This window comes from Heterocephalus glaber, unplaced genomic scaffold (genome assembly GCF_053883595.1).
Source record: "Heterocephalus glaber isolate CG9 unplaced genomic scaffold, H.glaber_assembly_v1.0 deba00001444, whole genome shotgun sequence".
NCBI lineage: Eukaryota > Metazoa > Chordata > Mammalia > Rodentia > Bathyergidae > Heterocephalus > Heterocephalus glaber.
The window spans coordinates 26,211,257-26,232,885 of NW_028258297.1; the positions used below are offsets into that span (position 1 = coordinate 26,211,257).

The following is a 21,629-nucleotide window of genomic DNA, read 5'->3' on the forward strand; positions in this document are numbered from 1 at the left end:
CCCATTCCTAGCCCTCCCTTCATGCCCTCCACCCTTCCCTATTTACAAAGACTTTATTTCCATTTTTTCCATTTCTCAGCATTTTTCCTTTCCCTTCTTTCCTTTCCTCTGCCCCTCCCACTACCCCTACCCCTTTGGACCTTTTCTTCCTATTTTACATTATTGATTATTCATTCTAATCATTGGTACATTTTAGGTATACAATATAATGACATTCTTCATTGGAAATTTGCACCTTTACATAATCTCTCTTGGTTCTTATTTTTCACCCTTGCCCAGCCCTCCCTTCAGCCCCCTCCAGTCCTCCCTATTTACAAAGATTTCATTCCTATTTTTCCATTTTCTCATATTAATCCCATTCGCTTCTATCCTTTCCCCATCCCTTCCACTTCCTTCCCCATTGCCCCTTTTTTTCCTATTAGTGAAGTAGAGTATTATCCTTAAAACCCAAAGTTAATTGTTTTGATTTTTCCTCATAATGAACATAGAAGTAAAAACATTCAGTAACTCCACAGTCACAGCATGGTGGTGTTTTACTTGTTAAACCTCCTGGACAGCATCTATCAGTACAATGCAAAAATGCAAATGGACTGAGGTCCTGAGTCCCGCAGAAGACACCAAATCACCCCGCTGCAGACAGGGACGTCTGCCCATGCCCTACCAAGGTCCTGAGTAGTACAGAACATGCCGAATCAGCCCGCTGCAGACAGGCAGTCACCTGGTTCCACACTACAAAGACACAGAGGACACCAGACCACCAGACCAAGGTACTGAGTCCCGCTGTTCCTGGCCCAGAGGTAGGAGCTTCTGAGCCATCGTCCCACTGATCCTGGCCCAGAGGAAGGGGCGTCCCGGTCACCATCCTTCCCACTGCTCCCAGCCCAGAGGAAAGGGCTTTTGGGCCACCTTCTGTCCAGCTGCTCCTGCTTCCTGGCCACCATCCCTCCCGCTGCTCCCAGCCCACAGGAAAGGGATTTTGGGTCACCATCCCTACCACTGCTCATGGCCCCTGGCCCACCTCACCCAGCTCAAAGGAGGTAATTCATGCTGGCACTAACAGCCCCCTGCGCCAGTCAAAATGAGAAAACAAGTAAATAAGTCTCAAAACCAGACTTCCAGACCACCTACATCAACCCCAAAGGGAAATGAGATGGAACACTCTGATACTCAAACACCTGGACCCACTGAACTGGCAACAAAAGGGGATCTGGAAAAAATGAAATCAGAAATAATTTCTCAGATAACAGGAGAAATTGTGCCCCTAGTGCAAGACATGATTAATAAGTCTAGAGAGGAGCTCAGGAACATGATGGAATCCCAACATAAGAAACAAATGGAATCCATAAAACAGATGCAAATAGATTTCCAGGACATGAAAAACTCCACTGAAAGTCTACACAGCAGAATGAGCCAATGTGAGGACAGAATTTCAGATATAGAAGATAAGATTGCAATTAGTGACCAGGAAAAGAAAAATTGCTTCAAAATTATAAGGGAACATGAGAAATCAATCCAGCAGCTGCTAGATGATGCAAAGAAGAATAACATAAGACTGATTGGGCTCAATGAAGAAACAAGAGAGAGTGGAGATGACATAAAAAATCTCTTCACAGAAATAATGGCAGAAAACTTCCCTAGCACGGGAAAAGAGCTTGACATACAGATAAGTGAGGCATATAGGACTCCAAATAGCCTTGATCAAAAAAAAATCTACACATAGGCATATAATTGTTAAGATTCCAGATACACAACAGAAGAACAAAGTTCTCCAAGCAGTCAGAGAAAAGAAACAAATCACATACAAAGGAAAGCCCATCAGAATCACAGCAGACTTCTCAACACAAACCATCAAGGCAAGAAGAGCTTGGAGTGACATATTCCAAGCCTTAAAAGAAAACAGCCTCCAACCCAGATTGATGTACCGTGCAAAACTATCTTTCAAAATGGATGGAGAAATAAGATACTTTCATGACAAAGACCACCTTAGGAACTTCGTGAATACCAAGCCAGCACTCCAAAGAGTTTTACACAATATCCTAGGAACAGATATTGAGGATCACAAAGCCAGGAAGCAAAGCAGAATGAACCCATCTGGCATGACAAGAAATTAAATGTAAAGGGGGAGAACCCAATAAAAAGAAAAAGTCATGGCAATGACAAGTCAACACGTTTCAGTTATAACCATCAACGTTAATGGTCTCAATTCACCAATCAAAAGAAATAGACTGGCAGAATGGGTCAAGAAGCAAAATCTAACAATATGCTGCATACAAGAAACACACTTCATTCAAAAGGAAACTCATAGACTGAAAGTTAAAGGGTGGAAAACAATACTCCATGAGACAGGAACCCAAAAAAAAGCAGGAGTAGCAATCCTCTTGGCAGATCAAGTAGAATTCAAACCAACACTGATGAAGAGAGACGAAGAAGGACACTACATCCTTGTAAAGGGAAGAATCCAAGAGGAAGAGATGACAATCAGAAATATCTATGCACCAAACACTAGTGCACCCAACTATATAAAATAAATACTAACGGACATGAAAAGTCATATATGCACTAATACAATTGTAGTGGGGGACCTCAACACCCCATTGTCACAAATAGATAGATCAACTAGACTAAAAATAAGTAATGAAATACTAGAACTCAATCGAACTCCTGAACAAATGAACTTAACAGATGTTTCCAGAGTCTTCCACCCCACAAAATCAGAATACACACTCTTCTCAGCTGCACATGGGTCATTCTCCAAAATAGACCACATACTCACACATAGAACATGTTTAAGTGCAAAGGAATTGAAGTTATCCCCTATACATTATCAGACCATAGTGTGATGAAATTGGAGATCCATAGCAAAAGAAACTCAAAAAATTTCATAAACACGTGGAAATTGAACAACACACTTCTGAATAACCAATGGGTCACAGAGGAAATTAAAGAAGAAATCAGACAGTTCCTTCAATTAAATGACAATGAAATACAACATATCAGAATCTATGGGACACAATGAAAGCTGTCTTATGAGGGAAATTCATAGCAGTGAATATGCATATTAGGAAAACAGAGTAAGTCCAATTAAACAACCTGATGCTGAACCTCAAGCTTCTAGAAAAAGAAGAGCAGGACAACCCCAAAGCTCATACAAGGGAGGAAATTATAAAGATCAGAGGAGAAATCAATGCAATGGAGACTTAGAGAGCGATACAAAAAATCAATGAAGCCAAGAGTTGTTTCTTTGAAAGAATCAACAAAATTGACAAACCTTTAGCCAACCTTGTCAGAAAAAGGAAAGAAAAGGCCCAAATCCATGCAATTAGGAATGGAAAGGGTGAAATTACAACAGACCCAGCAGAAATTCAGAGGATCATCAATACCTACTTCCAGAACCTATACACCAAAAAGATGGAAAACACAGAAGAAATGTACAGATTCCTAGATACATATGAATTACCAAAGTTGAATGAAGAAGACCTAATAATTCTGAACAACCCAATATCAACCAATGAAATTGAAAATGTAATTAAGAACTTATCAACTAAGAAAAGCCCGGGCCCTGATGGCTTCACTGCTAAATTCTACAAGACATTTAGAGAGGAACTGCTGGCACTACTGTTTAAACTCTTCAGTGAAATGGAAAGGGAAGCAATACTCCTAAATTCTTTCCTGGAAGCAAGCATCATCTTGATCCCCAAAGCAGAGAAAGACCCAACTGAAAAAGAGAACTATAGGCCAATCTCATTAATGAACATAGATGCAAAAATCCTTAATAAGATAATGGCAAATAGAATGCAGAAGATCATCAAGAAGATCATACACCCTGATCAAGTGGGATTCATCCCAGGGGTACAGGGATGGTTCAATATATGAAAATCAATCAATGTAATACACTATATCAATAGAGCCAAGGATAAAAACCATATGATTACCTCCATAGACAGAAAAAGCATTTGACAAAATCCAACATGCATTTATGATAAAAACCCTACAAAAAGTTGGAATAGATGGTCTCTACCTCAAACTGGTAGAAGCCATCTATGAAAAACCAACAGCCAATATCATACTAAATGGTCAAAAACTGAAATCCTTCACACTAAAATCAGGAACAAAACAAGGATGTCCACTATCACCACTCTTGTTCAATATAGTTCTGGAAACATTAGCCACGGCAATTAGACAAGAGAAAGAAATAAAAGGAATAAAGATAGGTAATGAAGAAGTCAAATTGTCATTATTTGCAGATGACATGATACTCTATATAGAAGACCCCAAGAACTCCACCAAAAGTCATCTAGACTTAATAACCAAATTCAGTCAAGTAGCTGGTTACAAGGTCAACACACAAAAATCAATAGTGTTCCTCTACGCCAATGACAGACTCACTGAGAGAGAAATAGGGCAAATAATTCCTTTCACAATAGCATCCAAAAAACTGAACTACCTAGGAAACATCCTAACAAAAGAAATCAAAGACCTCTTCTCTGAAAACTATGGCACTCTGAAAAGAGAGATTGAAGATGATATCAGAAAATGGACAGACATCCCCTGCTCCTGGGTAGGAAGGATTAATATAGTGAAAATGACCATACTTCCCAAGCTGCTATATAGATTTAATGCAATTCCAATTGAGATCCCAGCAGCATACTTCATGGACCTCAAGAAAACAATCCAAAAATTCATTTGGAGCAAGAAGAGACCCAGAATAGCAAAAGCAATTCTACGTAACAGAGACATGGCAGGGGATATCACAATCCCCAACCTGCAACTATACTGCAAAGCTACTGTGATAAAAACAGCATGGTACTGGCAAAGAAACAGACCCAAGAACCAGTGGAAAAGATTAGAAGATGCAGAAACAATGCCAGACACACTCAGCCATCTCATCTTCGACAAAGGAGCCAAACACCCTCACTGGAGGAAAGATAGCCTCTTTAATAAATGGTGCTGGAAAAATTGGGCTTCAACTTGCCAAAGATTAAAACTAGACCTATATCTCTCACCAGGCACTAAACTAAAATTGAAATGGAATAAAGGTCTAAATATTAAAATAGAAATGTGGAACCAGTTGGAACAGGGGTTAAGTAGAACTCTTGAAGACATCAGTGTAGGAAAAGATTTTATGAACAAAACCTCAGTTGCCTGTGAACTAGCACAAACAATCAACAAGTGGGATGTCTTCTTATTAAAAAGCTTCTGCATAGCAAGAGAAATCACCAGCAGTGTGAAGAGACAACCCACAATGTGGGAAAAAATCTTCACCTGCTCTTCCTCAGACAAAGGTCTACTATCTCAAATCTATAAAGAACTTAAAAAGATCAGACCTCCCAAATTGAAAGACACAATCCAAAAATGGGCATCTGAAATGAACAGACATTTCTCAGACAAAGAAGTAGAAATAGCAAATAAATACATGAAAAAAATGTTCAACATCACTGGTCATTCGAGAGATGCAAATGAAAACAACACTGAGATTCCACTTCACTCCAGAAAGAATGGCTGCTACCATGAAATCAACCAATAACAAATGCTGGCAGGGCTGTGGGGAAAGAGGAACCCTGCTCCACTGCTGGTGGGAGTGTAGACTGGTGCAAGCACTGTGGAAATCAGTATGGAGATACCTCAAAGAACTAGGACTGGAAGTCCCATTTGACCCCGCTATTCCACTGCTGAGGATCTTCCCCAAAGAATTAAAAGAATCATATCACAGTGATATATGTGCGCCCATGTTCATAGCAGCACAGTTTGTCATAGCTAAAACTTGGAAACAGCCCAAATGCCCATCAACTGGAGACTGGATAAAGAAAATGTGGTTTTTTTATAAAATGGAGTACTACTCAGCCATAAAGAATGAGAAATTAGAGACATTTACAGCTATGTGTATGCACATTGAGGCAGTACTCTTAAGGGAAATAAATAGGACACACAAGTATAAATACCAAATAGTTTCTCTGGTGTGAGAAACTGAAAGTGTAAATAAGGACTAAATGTATAAGAGGTAATGTGAAATAGGAAGAAAAGGGGCAAAGGGGAAGGAAGTGGGAGGACTAGGGGAAAGGATAGAAGGGAATGGGATTAATATGAGAAAATGGAAAAATAGGAACAAAATCTTTGTAAATAGGGAGGACTGGAGGGGTTGAAGGGAGGGCTGGGCAAGGGTGAAAAACAAGAACCAAGAGACACTATGTAAAGGTGCAAATTTCCAGTGATGAATATCATCACATTGTATACCTAAAATGTACCAATGATTAGAATGAATAATCGATAATGCAAAATAGGAAGAAAAGGTCCAAAGGGGTAGGGGTAGTGGGAGGGTCAGGGGAAAGGAAAGAAGGGAAAGGAAAAATGCTGAGAAATGGAAAAAATGGAAATAAAGTCTTTGTAAATAGGGAAGGGTGGAGGGCATGAAGGGAGGGCTAGGAATGGAGAAAAAATAAGAACCAAGATGCATTATGTAAAGGTACAGTTGCCAATGCGAAATGTAATTGTGTTGTATACCTACAATGTACCAATAAAAGAATTTAATACAAAAAATGCAAATTTACTGTAATCTGCATTATTTCTGTACTGTAGCTCATTTTGGTAGGATCCAGATACTAATTTAGTAGAGATATATGAAAGAACACTGTCCTAAGCAACTTCAATATTCTTTGTTGTGACTATAACCTATTGTGTTCCCTCCAGGATGTGGTTATTTGTGTTTATTTTGCCCTGAGAAGGGACTGTCATAGTCTTCTCATTGGTTGTATTTATAATAATGTATCTTGCTCTACAAATTAGGTAGCAATGCATGCTATTGCTTTCAAATTGGTCCGTTTCCATTACCTATGCAGGATTAAGTAAATAACCTACAGACCCAATAGACCTGATTTGGGATGGACATGAGTCACATCTCTAGGGAGCACCTGACACTCAGTAATTCCCTCTCCTTGCTGTAGACCAGAGCATCTCTTTAGATCCCCAATATTAGAGTCAGATAGCTCATTCCTCAAAGTCCTACAGAACGTACACATGTGTCTCTCTTGGGGGAATTATCTGCTAAATAGCTATTAATCTTTTGAAACAACTACAAGAATACATTCTGAATATTTCTGTACTGCATCTCAAGGATCCTTTATCGTGAAGAAGTAGAATTCCCTCTGTCACTAGACTCTGGTCCTCTCAGTTTGCTCAGTACCTCAGACTGGATGATAGGCTATAACTATTCACTTAACAGCATGGGTCAGGAACCAACTTTCCAGCTTTGATTTGCTTGCGATTTATAATATTGATCGTCAGGCACAGAGATGCTTCAGCTACTGTCTGAGACACAGATTTTATGAAGCTGCTGCTCTCATCACTTCTGTGAGTCTCACCTTTGCAAGATCATTAGTGCTTTTAAACTGACAATAACCTATCAGCAACAGGGAGAAAACTTCTGTGCTTTTCAGCACACCCTTCGGTCCTGGTTTCACACCTTGCTCAGTGGGCACCACTTTCCTCTTCCACCTGAGCAAGAAAATATCAGAGAGGCCAGTGGATCAGACTTCAAGCCATTACAAGAAATTCTGACCTTGCTGGTGATCCCATAGTCTCCTTACTGAAAACAGAACTTAAACATTCCACAGAGATGAAGAAAGCTGATTCTTCTCATGTCTCCCTATGTATCTGTGTACTTACTTTTATATGTATGCATGCATGCATCTATCTATGCATCCATTGTCCATCTGACCATCTGTCTGTCCACACATCTATCTACCCATCACTTCTCTCAAATTAGAAAATCTACTTTTTCCCCCTTCAAATATAAAGATTACATTTAGAAGTAGCACTACTGAAAATGAGGGAGAAAAGGGGCCTCCAATAATATTTCAGGTTGAATATCTACCAAATCAGTGGGTAGTGGGGGTTGAAGAAGAGCCCCAGAGGGGACAATGTAGCCCTCACCAAGAATCCAACTTCTGTCCAGCTCCCGTTCCACACAACCCCACCCCAGGTTTGTTTGCATTCCTGTCCTCTTCCCTGAGATCATCTTTTCCGCCCACAGGGAGTCAAACCAGGGGAACGTCCTGCCTTTACACAGATGGTATGCTTCTCTTTTCTTTTTAGTAATTGTCCTTAAATTTTGATCATGCTGTCCAATTTTCTTTTTTAATATATCTCCCTACTAATTGTAGAGCATTTATAAGAATGTTCAGGATATATTGTACTCGTTTTCTTTCTTCAGTATTGGTTTTGGGGACCAAGAGAGTGTCAGATATTCACACTGAAAAACCCCATCTATCTTTCTGACATCACTGGAGTTTAAGATACATGTTTTTCTGATGTCTTTGCTATCATTTCCTGTATTATTTTCTTTGGTTCCTTGCCTGCTCTGCAGTTATTAAGAAGGGGTGGTCGTGTCATGGTGCTTATGCTACATCTTACTTCAGTGCCTGCAGTGAGGGGGTCACAGAACAGATGTTCATGGGAGGAGAAGGGAAGAGTGTAAAATGTGAAGGTCTTTGATGCTGGTGAAGGATGAGCCTCACTGGGAAGAGAGAATCTGAGAACGAGGAGTGTTCTTGCTGTGTGGTTGAATTCATTTTTCTTAGTGGCTGCTTCATGGGAACTCAGATTCATTTTCACCACTTTCTACAGGCACTGAAAAAATATTTCCAGAGTTTACTGAATATTCACAGTTGATACTTTTTAATGTTGTCTGGGAAGCATTTATAAAACTGCATCTTAACAAATATCATGAAACTAAACATGAACTAGATACATAAGTCATTTCAAAACCTGAATTATAGGCGTGGAAAGAGAATGGAAATAGAGTCTAGTAAATACATATGTATATGTAAAAGTAAAATCATAAAAAAATGTTAATCTTATCACCCAGAACTTTAGGAGTACTGACCTCAAAGAGATTGTAAGACAACTCTGATACTGTATAGGGGTCTCATCGATAATTTTGTGATTTGTGTAAGTTCTCAGAGCTTAGCAAGGTACTTATATTTTTTGTCTGCTACATGTATTATAGTTTTTGCAACATTACTTGCTCAGAACTCATGTTGCCAGACTGAAATACGTTGATAAAACAAAAATAACAAAACAGTGCAAATAAATATTTCTTTGTTTGCATGTTAGCACAGGAAACCACAATGTACCTTCCTCAACAAAAAACTCCAGGATATTATATGTATGTTACACAGAGTCTGGATGAAGCTAAGAAAGGGGAAGATTTTCATGAAGAAAGCTATGAGCCAAATCATTACAAAATCTTGATATTTCCTTGCTCGGCATTGTACTCACAACAATATTTTCAAAGGCAGAATATTTTTGAACTTTCAATAATCACATATATATTTAAATGAATGCATTGACAGAGCATCAGCAGTAACATTGAAAATTAGTGCATTTTCTTACAGACAATGAGTATTGCTGTGAAGACCACACTTAAAATAATTGTAAACATGGAGATCATCATTGGATATATAGGAAATGGTTTTATAGCACTGGTGAACTTCATGCTCTGGGTCAAGAGAAGAAAGATCTCTTTGTTTGATCAAGTTCTCACTGCTTTGGCAACCTGCAGAATTCTTTTGCTCTGTTCTTTGGTCATGCCTTTGTTGATACCTGTACAATTCTCAGAGATTTTGCTAGCCATAAAAACTGTAAGAATATCTAACATTATCTGGATAATAACCAATCATTTTAACCTTTGGATATCTACAATCCTCAGCATCTTTTATTTTCTCAAAATAGCTAATTTTTCTCACTCCATTTTTCTTTATCTAAAATGGAGACTTAAAAAGGTACTGTCATGTACACTTTTGATGTCTCTATTCTTTTTGTTTTTAAATATTGTACTGTTAAACATATGCATTGATGTCTGGTATGATGGATCTATAATAAATATATCTTACATTTCAAATCGAAGAAACTTTACACAGCTTTACAAATCTCTTATGTTCACCAACTCTATGTTCATGTTCATACCCTTTACTGTGTCCCTGACATCTTTTCTCCTGCTCATATTCTCCCTGGGGAAGCATCTGAAGAGGATGCAGCACAATGCCAGAGGGTCCAGAGATGTCAGCACCATGGCCCACATAAAGGCCTTGCAAACTGGAGTCACCTTTCTACTGCTGTATATTATTTTTTTATTTTCTGTTTCTGTACAAGTTTTGAGCCTTGAATTGGTTGATGATAATCTGATCACTTTATGGGATAGGGTTATTGCAATTGCTTTTCCTTCAGGCCATTCATGTGTCCTGATTCTGGGAAACAATAAATTGAAACAGGCCTCTGCTTTGGTATGGAGGTGGCTGAGGTGCAAGTTCAAAGATACAGAAACAAAGGATCCCTAACATATTTGGGAATATCTTGCATATTTTAGAGGTCCTCGGGTCTTGTAAAATTCTTGTGTTATAAATTTATGCTTTCCCAATAATTTTATTGTATGAAACTCTGTGAATTTTACAAATATGTATGTTTGCAATCAACACTAATCAACCATATTGCAAACTTTGCAGTATATTTATAAATATATACATATATGTATATATATAAAACCTTATACACAGAAAAGTATCAATATAGACTACTTAAATGTAAGAAACTTTTATCAATTTTGTGTCAGTCATTAACCTTTTAGAGATTATAAAATGTGAAAGCTACAATATGTAAGATAAATGTATGCATGAGACAGTTTTAAAATAAAACTTTACAGTTTTATCCAAATTAATACAAATTTTCAACACAGAAATTGTGCCAAACATTTTAGATTAGAAATAAAGAATGAAATAATACTGCTGAAAATTAGATATTTTAAATTCATGATTCTTAGTTTAAATCTCAATATAACAATTTTTTTCTTTACAATTTCTTCAGAATCATGAGACTGTTTTGTTTCAATTATACTATTAATGCTACTAGTTTAAACTCAAGAATTCTTGAGAAACATTTATCAATTTAGGTATATATCATTTACATTTGGAAATACATCATATTTTTCAAAATAGTATTTATGCATGTACCTTAATCCATTTAAATCTTAACACACAAAAATACCAAATCATGATTACTGATAGACATATAGTTGAATATCACCCTGGGAAATTGCTGTGTTCTTAGACACTTTTTTCATTATTGATTCATATTTTAGTAGAGTGGAAAATAGCCATATTGTCAGAGGAACAAAAACTTTATGTAACATGAGTGGCAACAATATAATTTACATGAACTTTCATTACCTGTTTATGATAGCAATGTAATTTAATTAAAAAGTGAAAAAATTTAAATACATTTGACAACTGGAGCGGCAGAAAAGGAAACATGTTCACGATTCTTGTGTCCAATACTGTAAATACTGCAGGAAGATATTATCCGAAATATTTTTAGAATTAACAATTCTTTGTTCAATGATTACTTTTGCAGAAAAAAAATTTTCTTCAAACTGCAAAATTTGTGATTGGAATACTTTTCTTGTTTAAACGTCATTCATTTGTTCATGTACTCCTTGAAAAAAAAAGACATGTTGAGCATCTTTTGCATGTAATTTTGGGAAAAGTTTTGAAGTGAATATATTCTATGAAATCATACAAGGGCATCTGTAACAGAAGGTCACTAATAGAGTAGGATGTGGTCAATTTGTGGTCTTCATAACTTTCTAATATTCACGTTTTTGTAATATTTTTCACACGGAGAAGAAGCTGAGGTGTTGAGATGTTTGTGTAAAGACGTTGTACGTGAAGATGTTGTGCGTGTTGAGCGGGAAGCTGGCAGCAGGGTGCGTGGGTAAGACTCTCTCTCCAGCAGAGGAGTCTTCCCCCCAGTTTCAAATGAAACATCAACAGGCACAGGCTGCTCACAGCCAAATCAGAAGCCGATGAGGCGCAATCCGTGAAAGAACGAGAAGTTTTGGTGCTCACGCTGAATGTTCTTCATTTTTTATGTTTGCTGCCTGCTTGATATGTACTCAACGTGGTAAACGAATTGTTCTTCATTTGCTAAATTGAAAGTTGAATTTATGAACTATGACATGTTTTGATCTCATTTCTTCCCTTTTGGAAATAGAGAATTACATTATCTACATATAATTGTTTTATAATGATTAGTTTATTTCTTGATTTTAAATGTTTATAATTCTTTTTGTGCTGGTTTATCTAATAAAGTGGTTCAAAAATACACAGTGCTGAATGATTGTGGTAACACTGCATATTTATCTGTATTTAGAGAATTTGCTAATGTTTTACCAAGAGTATCATTGACTTTAGCCTTGAGATAAATAACTTTTTTACATCATCTTAGAGAAAAATCTTCTCTACTTGCTTTTCTCTGCCTTCAAGAAGTATTTTACTTAAGCTGATGTTAAATTACCATATTTTGTGCATTTCTGCAACTTTTAACAAAAGTATAAATTCATATATCGACCACCAGCCTAAAGACAAGAGCAGATCAGTCACCAAACAAATCCCAGTATTTTCCTTTTTTTGAGACAAAACCTAACCCCAACACCAATTCCTGCAAATATTCATCTGTTCTTTCTCCCTACTAATTTGCCTTTTCCAGAAAGTTACATGTCAAGGATTACATAGGAAGTAGATATTTATTCCCCTTCATGTTGCTGAGATTCACCCATAGTGTTGCTTTTCAGGGCTGAATAATATTTCATGGATGGATGGACCACAGTTTGCTTTCCATTCACCAAAAAAAGGATATTTATGTGGTTTGCAATGTTTGGTAATTATGAATAAAATCACAACAAACAAACATTTGAAAAGTGTTAAATCTGTTATTTGCAATTTAAACCACATAAGAAGTCTTATAATATCATAATTCAACTGATTCATATTTTAAAGTATGGAGCAAAGTAAATGTAATCCTGAATTCTTGGCTAAAATTGTGTTCTAGGGATTGAAATAATAATTTAAAAATAAAAGGCTAATGCTATTTCCTATTCATGCCTCCTAGTGGAAAGTGTTACTAATTGAGTGTGCATTAGGAAAACTGGACTGTTTGTTTTCCAAACTCCAAATGTTGAAGCTCTAACCCCTAGTGTGACCTTATTTGGAGATGGGGCCTTCATGAATGTCATCAAGGTTGAGGTAAAATGAGGATGAAGGAGGAATCTTAATCTGATAAAACTGTTTTGATAATCGGTTCTCCTGTTTATGAGAAGCAGAATTTGTACAGAGAGGGGGACATGCAAGTGCACAGGAGCCTGGTCCTATGAGAAGGTGGCTACTTACACACAAGCAAGAGAGGCCTCACCTGAATTCAGTCCTGCAGACAAATGCTCTTGCCCTTACAATCCCAGAACTCTGGGGAACTAAATTTTAGTTGTTTTAGCACTCCGTGTATAGGATTTTGTTTTGGAAGCTGGGCACAGTAATACAGAGTCATGGTGGGGCCGGGGGAGGAAGCGGACAGTGTGAGGGGGAAAGAGAGAAATAACATGGAGCAAATGATAGGGTCAATACTATGAGAGAATCAGCAGTGGAAATGCAGAGGAAACAAGTTGATATTTTGTTATTTAAAACAAACCATTTAAGATTCTGCATAAAATGATCTACACCCTCTAAATAGTTCAACATATTTGCCATAAATTATTCTTTAGTAAAGCAGGTCAAGCAAGCAGAATATATAGAACACGTATTGGAGAGTTTGACTAGCAGAAAGGATTTTGAAACATATTGGGGCCTTCATTTGGAATTAAACAGGACAGTGATGATTTCAGAAATGGTTTGAAAGGTAAGTGTTTTACATAAAAGATATAAAACATGGAAAGTAAACTGCTAAATACAGACCTGTGAAAAAAGGAATAATAGCAATTTCATCAGTCCAAACCAAGTAGACCAGGAGAGAGAAGAAAAAGCACAATTTAGAATCATGAGTGGAGCATTCAAGTGAGTCCAAAGTTCTCACAAATCCATAAATGAATCATGTCAGTCATTAGCTGGCAGAAACCTTCAAATTTTAGATTAGCATATACTTTTTGTATGTTCATATATGTGACATTACCTATACAGTGGTATCTCAGTTCATGAATGCTTTTGTTTGAAAACAATTTGTTGGCACACAGAAACGTTTGAAAAAATTCTGTCTTTGCTTGCAAACTCTTCATCGGGTGATGAACACAACCACAGCCATCTGTCCCACATGAACACAAACGTGGCCATCTTTTTCAGAATCGTAGAATGAATTAAGTTCATGAGCTGAGGTACCATTGCATTCGATGTAACACAGTCCATTTATAAATGTCTCAGATTTAAAATTTATATTTGTATACTGTATAAAATGGTCAAACCTAAATGAAAGAAGTTGAAAAATGTATGAACAAAGATGTAGGGTTGAAAACTGTCAAGGGACAGCTAGGTAATTTCCAATATTCATTCTCTTCTTGATGGGTGACAGAGCCTTAATGTCTTCATGTCTACCTTGGCATCCAAACTATTGAACTTTGGATATTTCTGTTAGATAAGGTACACATAAAGTTCCACATGATGAAGTCACTAAGATTTTATTCATTTATTTAGCTTTGCAATTTGAAGCCGACCTAACTTACAAATTAAACATAAGCTGGTGAAACACTATTAATATCAGATGATGTACTTGTATCAAAGTGAAATGCGTCAATATATAAGTAGAGATATTTAAAATATTAAAGCGAAGAACAATAAACAAAGCACCGTAATTAGAGCCATGAAGGTTTGAAGATATAGTAGCAAAATAAATGTATCAAATTTTTTAAGATGGACAAAATATTGAACTCATATATTGTACAATCTAAAATGTTTTACAAGTTGATAGATCACTCAAAATTAACAAATATAATTAATAAATATGAAAGACAATGTGAGTGACACATCTAAAAACTTTAATCTAATTGGTAAGTACAGACTATTTTGCCAGCAGAGAATTTACAATCATTGAGACATTAACATTTACATAAATGGACCACTAAAGAACCAAAAAATTCTCAATAACAGTAAAAAATTGCTATTACACATAATATATTCCATTATCATACTTAAATACTATTTGAATGAAATAGTGTTAGTAATAGGTTTTAAAATTAAATTATACTATTTCAATCAGAGATGAAATCAAAGAAATATGACACCATATTAGAGCCACTCCTCAGTTAGAAATGAATCATGAAAAGTCTTCCTAATATGATGTTGAAAAATTTCAACCCAGCATGCAAAATTCATATTTATAAATGTATTTAATAAAAAAAGTTTAAGAAAAGAATAGATAGAATAGTTAAGGAGACAAATCCGTGACAAATTAATCTTACAAAAAGTAGAAAAATAAAAAGAAAAAATATTTACTTATTTTATAGTAAAGAGACAACTGCAATCAGTGTCATACATATCATCACATTTAATCCTGAAAGCAACAATGCCACTTTCAGTACATGAGGAAACATGGTAAAAGAAAATAAGAAGAAAGCCTAAATCCTCAGAGGAGAAAATGGAAAACATTAAAATGTTAGCACAAGCAATATGATTCCCAAGCCTGCATTCATAATCACTTTATAACCTGCATATATAATCATACTCTGATCTGTGGGGATTGGTTCCATTCTTTCCCTAGATACCAACATTTGTGGATGCCTAATTGGCTTGTCATTGTGTTTGCAAATAGATGGTACATATGCTCCTGCCATTTTTAAATTATCTCTCAAAATATGTAATACCTAATATAATATAAAATAAATGATACAGCAGTAATTGTTTGATTGTATTGTTTTGGGAACTGTGATAAGAAAAGAGTGTAACTTCTAGGCAGGAAAAAAATAGTTACTTTTGAGGAGTTTTGATTTTCAGTTTCTTCAGTCTGCAGATACAGAACCTGTGGAAAAAGAGGAAATTTGTAATAAAAAGGAAGGAATAAGTACATAGAAACTAAATTGTAGGAAAGGGTAGAATCAAAAATCCTATACATTAATCAATAAACAGAAAAAGGAAGTGTAAATAGTACTGAAAACGCTATAATTATCTTTAGTAAGACAAAAAACGAAAAGATATAAGTAGTCATTCAATGAAAAGTGTAAAGCTGGATAGACTGGACACCCAAATTTTGGATAGATCTGCAGCATGGCCAGTTGGTCAAAACCAGATTCCTGAGGTTCATGGTGGGAGACACGGCCACAGGCAGCAACTTTCCCCAGAGCTCATTACAGTTTTACACAGAGCACTTCTGTTAAGACGTCTGTCTGCGAACAGCTTTACACATAGCCGGGATGTGAACTTAAGGCTAGATCTAGGAAGTGGATATTCAGCAATTTCTAATGGCTTAGCTTGATGCATTATAGCTGCTATCATCAGTGAGGTCTTGTTCTTAGTCTCAGATTGGTTGGGGATGGGTACTGGTGGGTACCTCATCTTAGCCTTAGAAATAATGGTTCTTCTGATTTATGCTTTTCCTTTATTCTGTAGTGTATCTTTACTACCTTCTAATCAATTCCTCATTATTTGAACTCCTCTTAAAGCCCGTAATTCTTCTTGGTAAATATTTTCTGGTCTAATTGCTGTGTGGTTTGTCTCCAGACTGAACTCTGACCATTGTTAGATACTGAAATATCATATGATCACAGTTTTCTAAAGAAACGTATGTGGCAGGAAATGATAATAGTCCAAAAGAAAGTGCACACTAAATAAATATATGAACATTATGTTTATGGTGAAGTGTGGAATATCTTATGCTAGTGCTAGCATTAAGAAGCCATTTGGATTAGAATTATGAAATAAGAGAGAAAAAACTTACAAAACTGAACAAATGGGAAAAAACAGATTTATTTTTCTTGGAGATAGTGTTTTTACTTGTGAACTATCCAATGTAATCCACAAATGAACAAGCAGAATGATGACCAAAGAGCAGTATGTGTAGCAAAATAGCCCCATATATTATTAACGTATAACCATTCACCATCAGTGACTATTTAAAATAGGACATTTGGAAGTAGACTTTTTCATAGTAGCAACAAAAACTAGGCAGATCTTGGAAATAAATTTCATCCATCATATTTTATTGAGACACTCATTAAAAAGTCTTAAAGGACATAAAATAAATTGAATAAATGTACATACAGATCTTGTTCTTGAGTAGATAAGATATATTTCCTAAGGTCGCAAACATTTCCAAATCCTTATGTCTAATGCAATTCTAATGAAAATCACAATGGAAATCAGGAAAATCTGTAAAATTTTTGAATCTTTTCATTAAACAATGGACAATTAAATATTAAGTATAGGAAAGATACAAGCCTTTGTAAAAGACCTAAACAGCAGAGACATGTTGGATAAGGATTGTGATTTGAGGAGCCTGAGGGTGAAAAAACAAGATTTAAATCTCAGTAAGTTCTCCGAGGGTCATACTTCATTTTGGAAGTTACAAGATAATAGTTCCCATTTTCTAGAGCCTTATAAATTTTTCAGAAACCAATAGACATGTGTAAGTGGTGGCAGTGTTAGTATGTGTGTCTAGGTTTTTGACTTGTAAAAAATAAAGTTGTATCAAGTATTAGGTAGACTAGAATTACGGACTAATTTCTATAAACTTTTCTATATAGATTTGATGTTTTTGCTAAAATAAACCCTCAGGGTAAGGAACCAGACAAGTCATTTCCAAGTAACTGAGTTCAATCTATTAATTTTAACTTTTCCTGTATGGGTCAGAGCTAAAGATTTCAGATTTTAGCAGCTGACAGCTAAATCTGGTGATCCAAATGAGGTATAGATTACAGAAGGCAAAACTATGGAAAGAAAATATGACTTCCTTTGCATAGCAGCAAATGAAAATACAGCTTTCAATCGAACACCTGCCAGGAAAGTGTGGAGCTTGTGGGAAGCTCATGAATAAATATTTTGTAGTTTGAGGGAATAACAATGTTGTCCATTATAATCTCTTTGTATTCAATCACTATCATACTATGGTGCTTTTTCTACTTGTCATTGATAATAGAATTTAGAAGAAAATAAAATAGGAACATTAGCGCAATACAGAAAATATGCTAGTAGCTTAAGTAAGCAGATGAGTAAAACAATCAGAGATATTAGGGTGGCCATTTTTTTCCAGACATGTGACTGTACTGCTAAGCGTCATTTTTATTCTTGTAATGGGATCATTTTTCTTGGAAATTTTTCGCAAGTTTTCATAGCACTAATTAAATGCACTGAAAGAGACAAGAGAAAAGTTGCCTTGCCTGATGGAAGTGTGTCTGTTCATTAGGTCCTCAGAGTTGGTTTGCTTTGAGAAAATTAATGCAATGATACTTGATTGTGCTTCTTCCAGGTTCACATCATGGACAAGGAAGAATTATTGTACCTAATGCCTAGGAGGTAATCAATCATTTTCCCAGTTGACCTTCTACTACACTGGGCATATTTTATTTGTTCAAAGTAGCCGGTTTCTCCAAGTTTATTTTCCTTCACTCAGAGAGGAGAGATCAGAGTGTCATTGCAGTGATGTTGTTGGGGATTTTTTTGTTATTCTCATCATGTAGTAAAGCAGATGTGAGGCCATGCAGATTTAAAAATATGAAGGAAACTGGACTTGAAAGATCAAATGAAGGGAAGCTGGAAGGTTTCCTTATATGGCTATTGATTCTAGAACATTTCATACCTTTTATTATATCCCAGATATGTTTGGTCTTTTTAATCTCTTCCCTATGTAAACCTCTCAGGAAGATTCTGTTCCTCAGCAAAGGATAACAAGGTCTCAACATCAAGGGAAATCTGAGGGCCACAAAAATTGTGGTTTACTTTCTTTTGTTGTTTGCCTTGCAGTTTATTAGGTAATCACATCAGAGCAGAGTTATAATAGGACACTAAAAGCACCGTGTCTCTTACTTTGCCAGGTTACTGGCCTGATCTAGCTTTAAATCATTCATGTGTTTGATCTGGAGAAACAAGCACCTGAAATAGAACTTTCTGGTGCTTTTGAAGTGCTAGCTGAACAAACAGAAAACTTCAAGTCCATAGATCCATAACACAGATTCACTGTGACTTCAATAATTCTTCATGCTAAATGTTTTCTGATCAAATTGCTGTGTGATTTCACTCCTGATTGAACTTTGAAAGTTAACAGATATTTAAATATCATTTAGTAACATTTATCATTGAAGTAATGTATGTGGAAGAAAATAGTAGTAATCCAATAAAAGGTGTATGGTAAAAAAAAAATACAGAAACAGTATGCTGAATGGTGAAATGTAGAATATTTTATGCTAATGCTAAGACTAAGAAGAGCTTTGTAATACAGTTATGAATGAGGAGACATTTAAAAACTTATGAAACTTTGAATAAAAATAACAAAACAGTGTTTTTGGAGATAGTGTTTTTGCCTATGAATAATCCAATATAATCCACAAAGGAATAATTACTACAATTGTCAAATAAGTATGTTTACAAAAATAGCCAAATATAACATTAAGATATAACTACTCATACTAAGGACTATTTTAAAATGTGATATTTAAAAATAGACTTTTCATAGTGGTGCCAAAAATAAGTGAGGCCTGAAGAAAAGTCTTATACCGCAAAGTAAGAGATAGATCATAGGAAGTAGAGAGACCTTTTTCAAATGGAAAGAGGAAAAGGAGATAAAGAACAGGGGAAGGGGAAGAGGGAAAGGGAATTAAGGGAGGGGATTAGGAAAAAGAGTTGAAAGGAAAAATGAAAACAGAGCTTTGCAAACGGGAGTGAAACGAAGCGCTGGAAGGAGCAGGGACGCAGAGGAGGGCTAAGGAGTGGAAAAAGGATTAAGAGGATTACGTGCGTGTATCAGCGCCACATGGCGCTACCACACTGTTGGTCCCATCGCCCTTTGCCTCTTTCCTGAGCTCATTCTTGCTGCTTGGAAGAAATCAAGTCAGGGACCTGCCAGCCTCTGCACTGATGATACATTTACACTTCATTGTTAGGAGAATTTTCTTAAAGCTTCCTCATGCTGGCCCAATACACTAACTTAAGATGTCTCTTTCTTAAATGTGGAGCACTTGTGAGTTTTTCAAGTCGTGCTGGTTTCATTTTTTTGCTCAGTGTTGTTACAGGGGACTGAGGCAGGACTCAGCCCTACACAATGGAGGAATCTCATGTAAAACACTGAGGTTTGTGATACATATTCTTTTGCTGTCTTTCAGAGCTGCTGCTGCATTTCTTGCAGTGGTTCCTTGACTGTCTTTTAGAGGATGAAGAATGATTTGTCTTGCTGACTATACCACATCTCGTTCAGGCTATGCACCATTCTGTACTTTGTCCGTGGTGATGTTCAGAGAGTGGGTGTCAGAGGGTAGTGGATAAAATATGTGCCTTGGGTGGTGATTCATGAACGTACACTAGTTTTCTAAGGAGAAACAAAACATGAGGAGGATTCTTGCTGTGTCTATGGACTCATCTATCTCAGTGACTGCTTCAGGCCACTATGAAGAGATTTCTACCTATTCTCAAATGCACAAAAAAATTAGTTCAAGTTTTTAAGTATCTAAATGTAATAGTATACAATTTTAACTGGGGAGCACTTTTAAACAATTATTACACTATAATCGTAACTACATGGATAAGAAATGCTGAGTTAGTGAAAAATCTGAATTATTGGATTGAAATGAGAAGGGGGATCTGGATTTTTTAAAATGTGCTAGTAATTGTGTGGATTGTTGTTGTTTTTTTCTGTGAGTGTGCACGTGTACATTTGTAAAAAAGGAAAATGACAAGCAACTCCTATCCTCTACACCAAGAATTCTAGGATTAATGTTTGGTTATAAATGAAATCTTACCTGGACATGCTCAAAAACCCAGCACCTTGGGAGGCTGAGGTAGGAAAACCACAAGATGGAGTACAGGGTGGACAATTCAGCAACTTAGCAAGACCCTGACACAAAAGTTTTTAAAAAGAGAGGAACGAGAATGTAGCTCAGGGTAAAGGCTCTGACTTCAATCCTAGTAACTAACACACACGTGCGCGCGCACACACACACACACACACACACAAAACGACTCTTAAACTTTGTATGAAGGTTTATGGAAAACACACATAATTTCTTAAATACACAGAAGTTTGAAGTGTTTAAAAAAACTTCAGTGGTTAGGACATTGCATATATCACTGTAGATTCTTCTTGTTCTAATGTATGTGGAAGAATTTTTGCAGTTAACTTTCCAGAATACAAGTAACCAAAGTACAGTATGCAGATAAGGCAAAAACAGTAAAATAACGTAAATTATATGCTTCACATAGTTATTTCTATAATCCATGGAAAATACTTCAGTGAAACTTTTCCTTCTCTCCCCTTGCTACACTTTGCTGTCGTTTCTTTTCAAGTCAAACTTCTGAAAAAGAGCTTCCTGGTTTTTTGTCCTGGTATCTATTGGGCTTTACTCATGGAAGTAGGAAAACACTCCTCTTTGGCCTGTCTTTTGAATGTTTCCTCTTCTGAGAACACAATAAGAATATGCAATTCAAAATCAGAACTCCATTATCCATCCTCCAGCAATTTTTATCATGTGGCAAACTTTAGGGCAACACTGACCTCTCGGTTGACCTCTGTGCATATTCTGGGTGTTTGCAAGTTGTGAACCCTTTTGCTGTAGATAGAGAGATAGGAAGACTATCTCATTTGTTCCTAAAATGAGAAGGCATAAATGATTTTTTTCACGCTTG

The 21,629-nt window shown here is 36.3% G+C and overlaps 1 protein-coding gene across 1 annotated transcript; it reads left to right on the forward strand.

The window, feature by feature from the left end:
- The first annotated feature begins 9,392 nt into the window (after positions 1–9,392).
- LOC101708990 (taste receptor type 2 member 140-like) lies at positions 9,393–10,331 on the forward strand. The gene has a single exon (XM_004845925.3). It carries the CDS (start codon positions 9,393–9,395, stop codon positions 10,329–10,331), a length of 939 nt encoding a protein of 312 aa, XP_004845982.3.
- Positions 10,332–21,629: the final 11,298 nt, after the last annotated feature.

Excerpts from the sequence above, each read along its gene's own strand:
- LOC101708990 (XM_004845925.3), top strand. The coding sequence starts at position 9,393 with ATGAGTATTGCTGTGAAGACCACACTTAAAATAATTGTAAACATGGAG.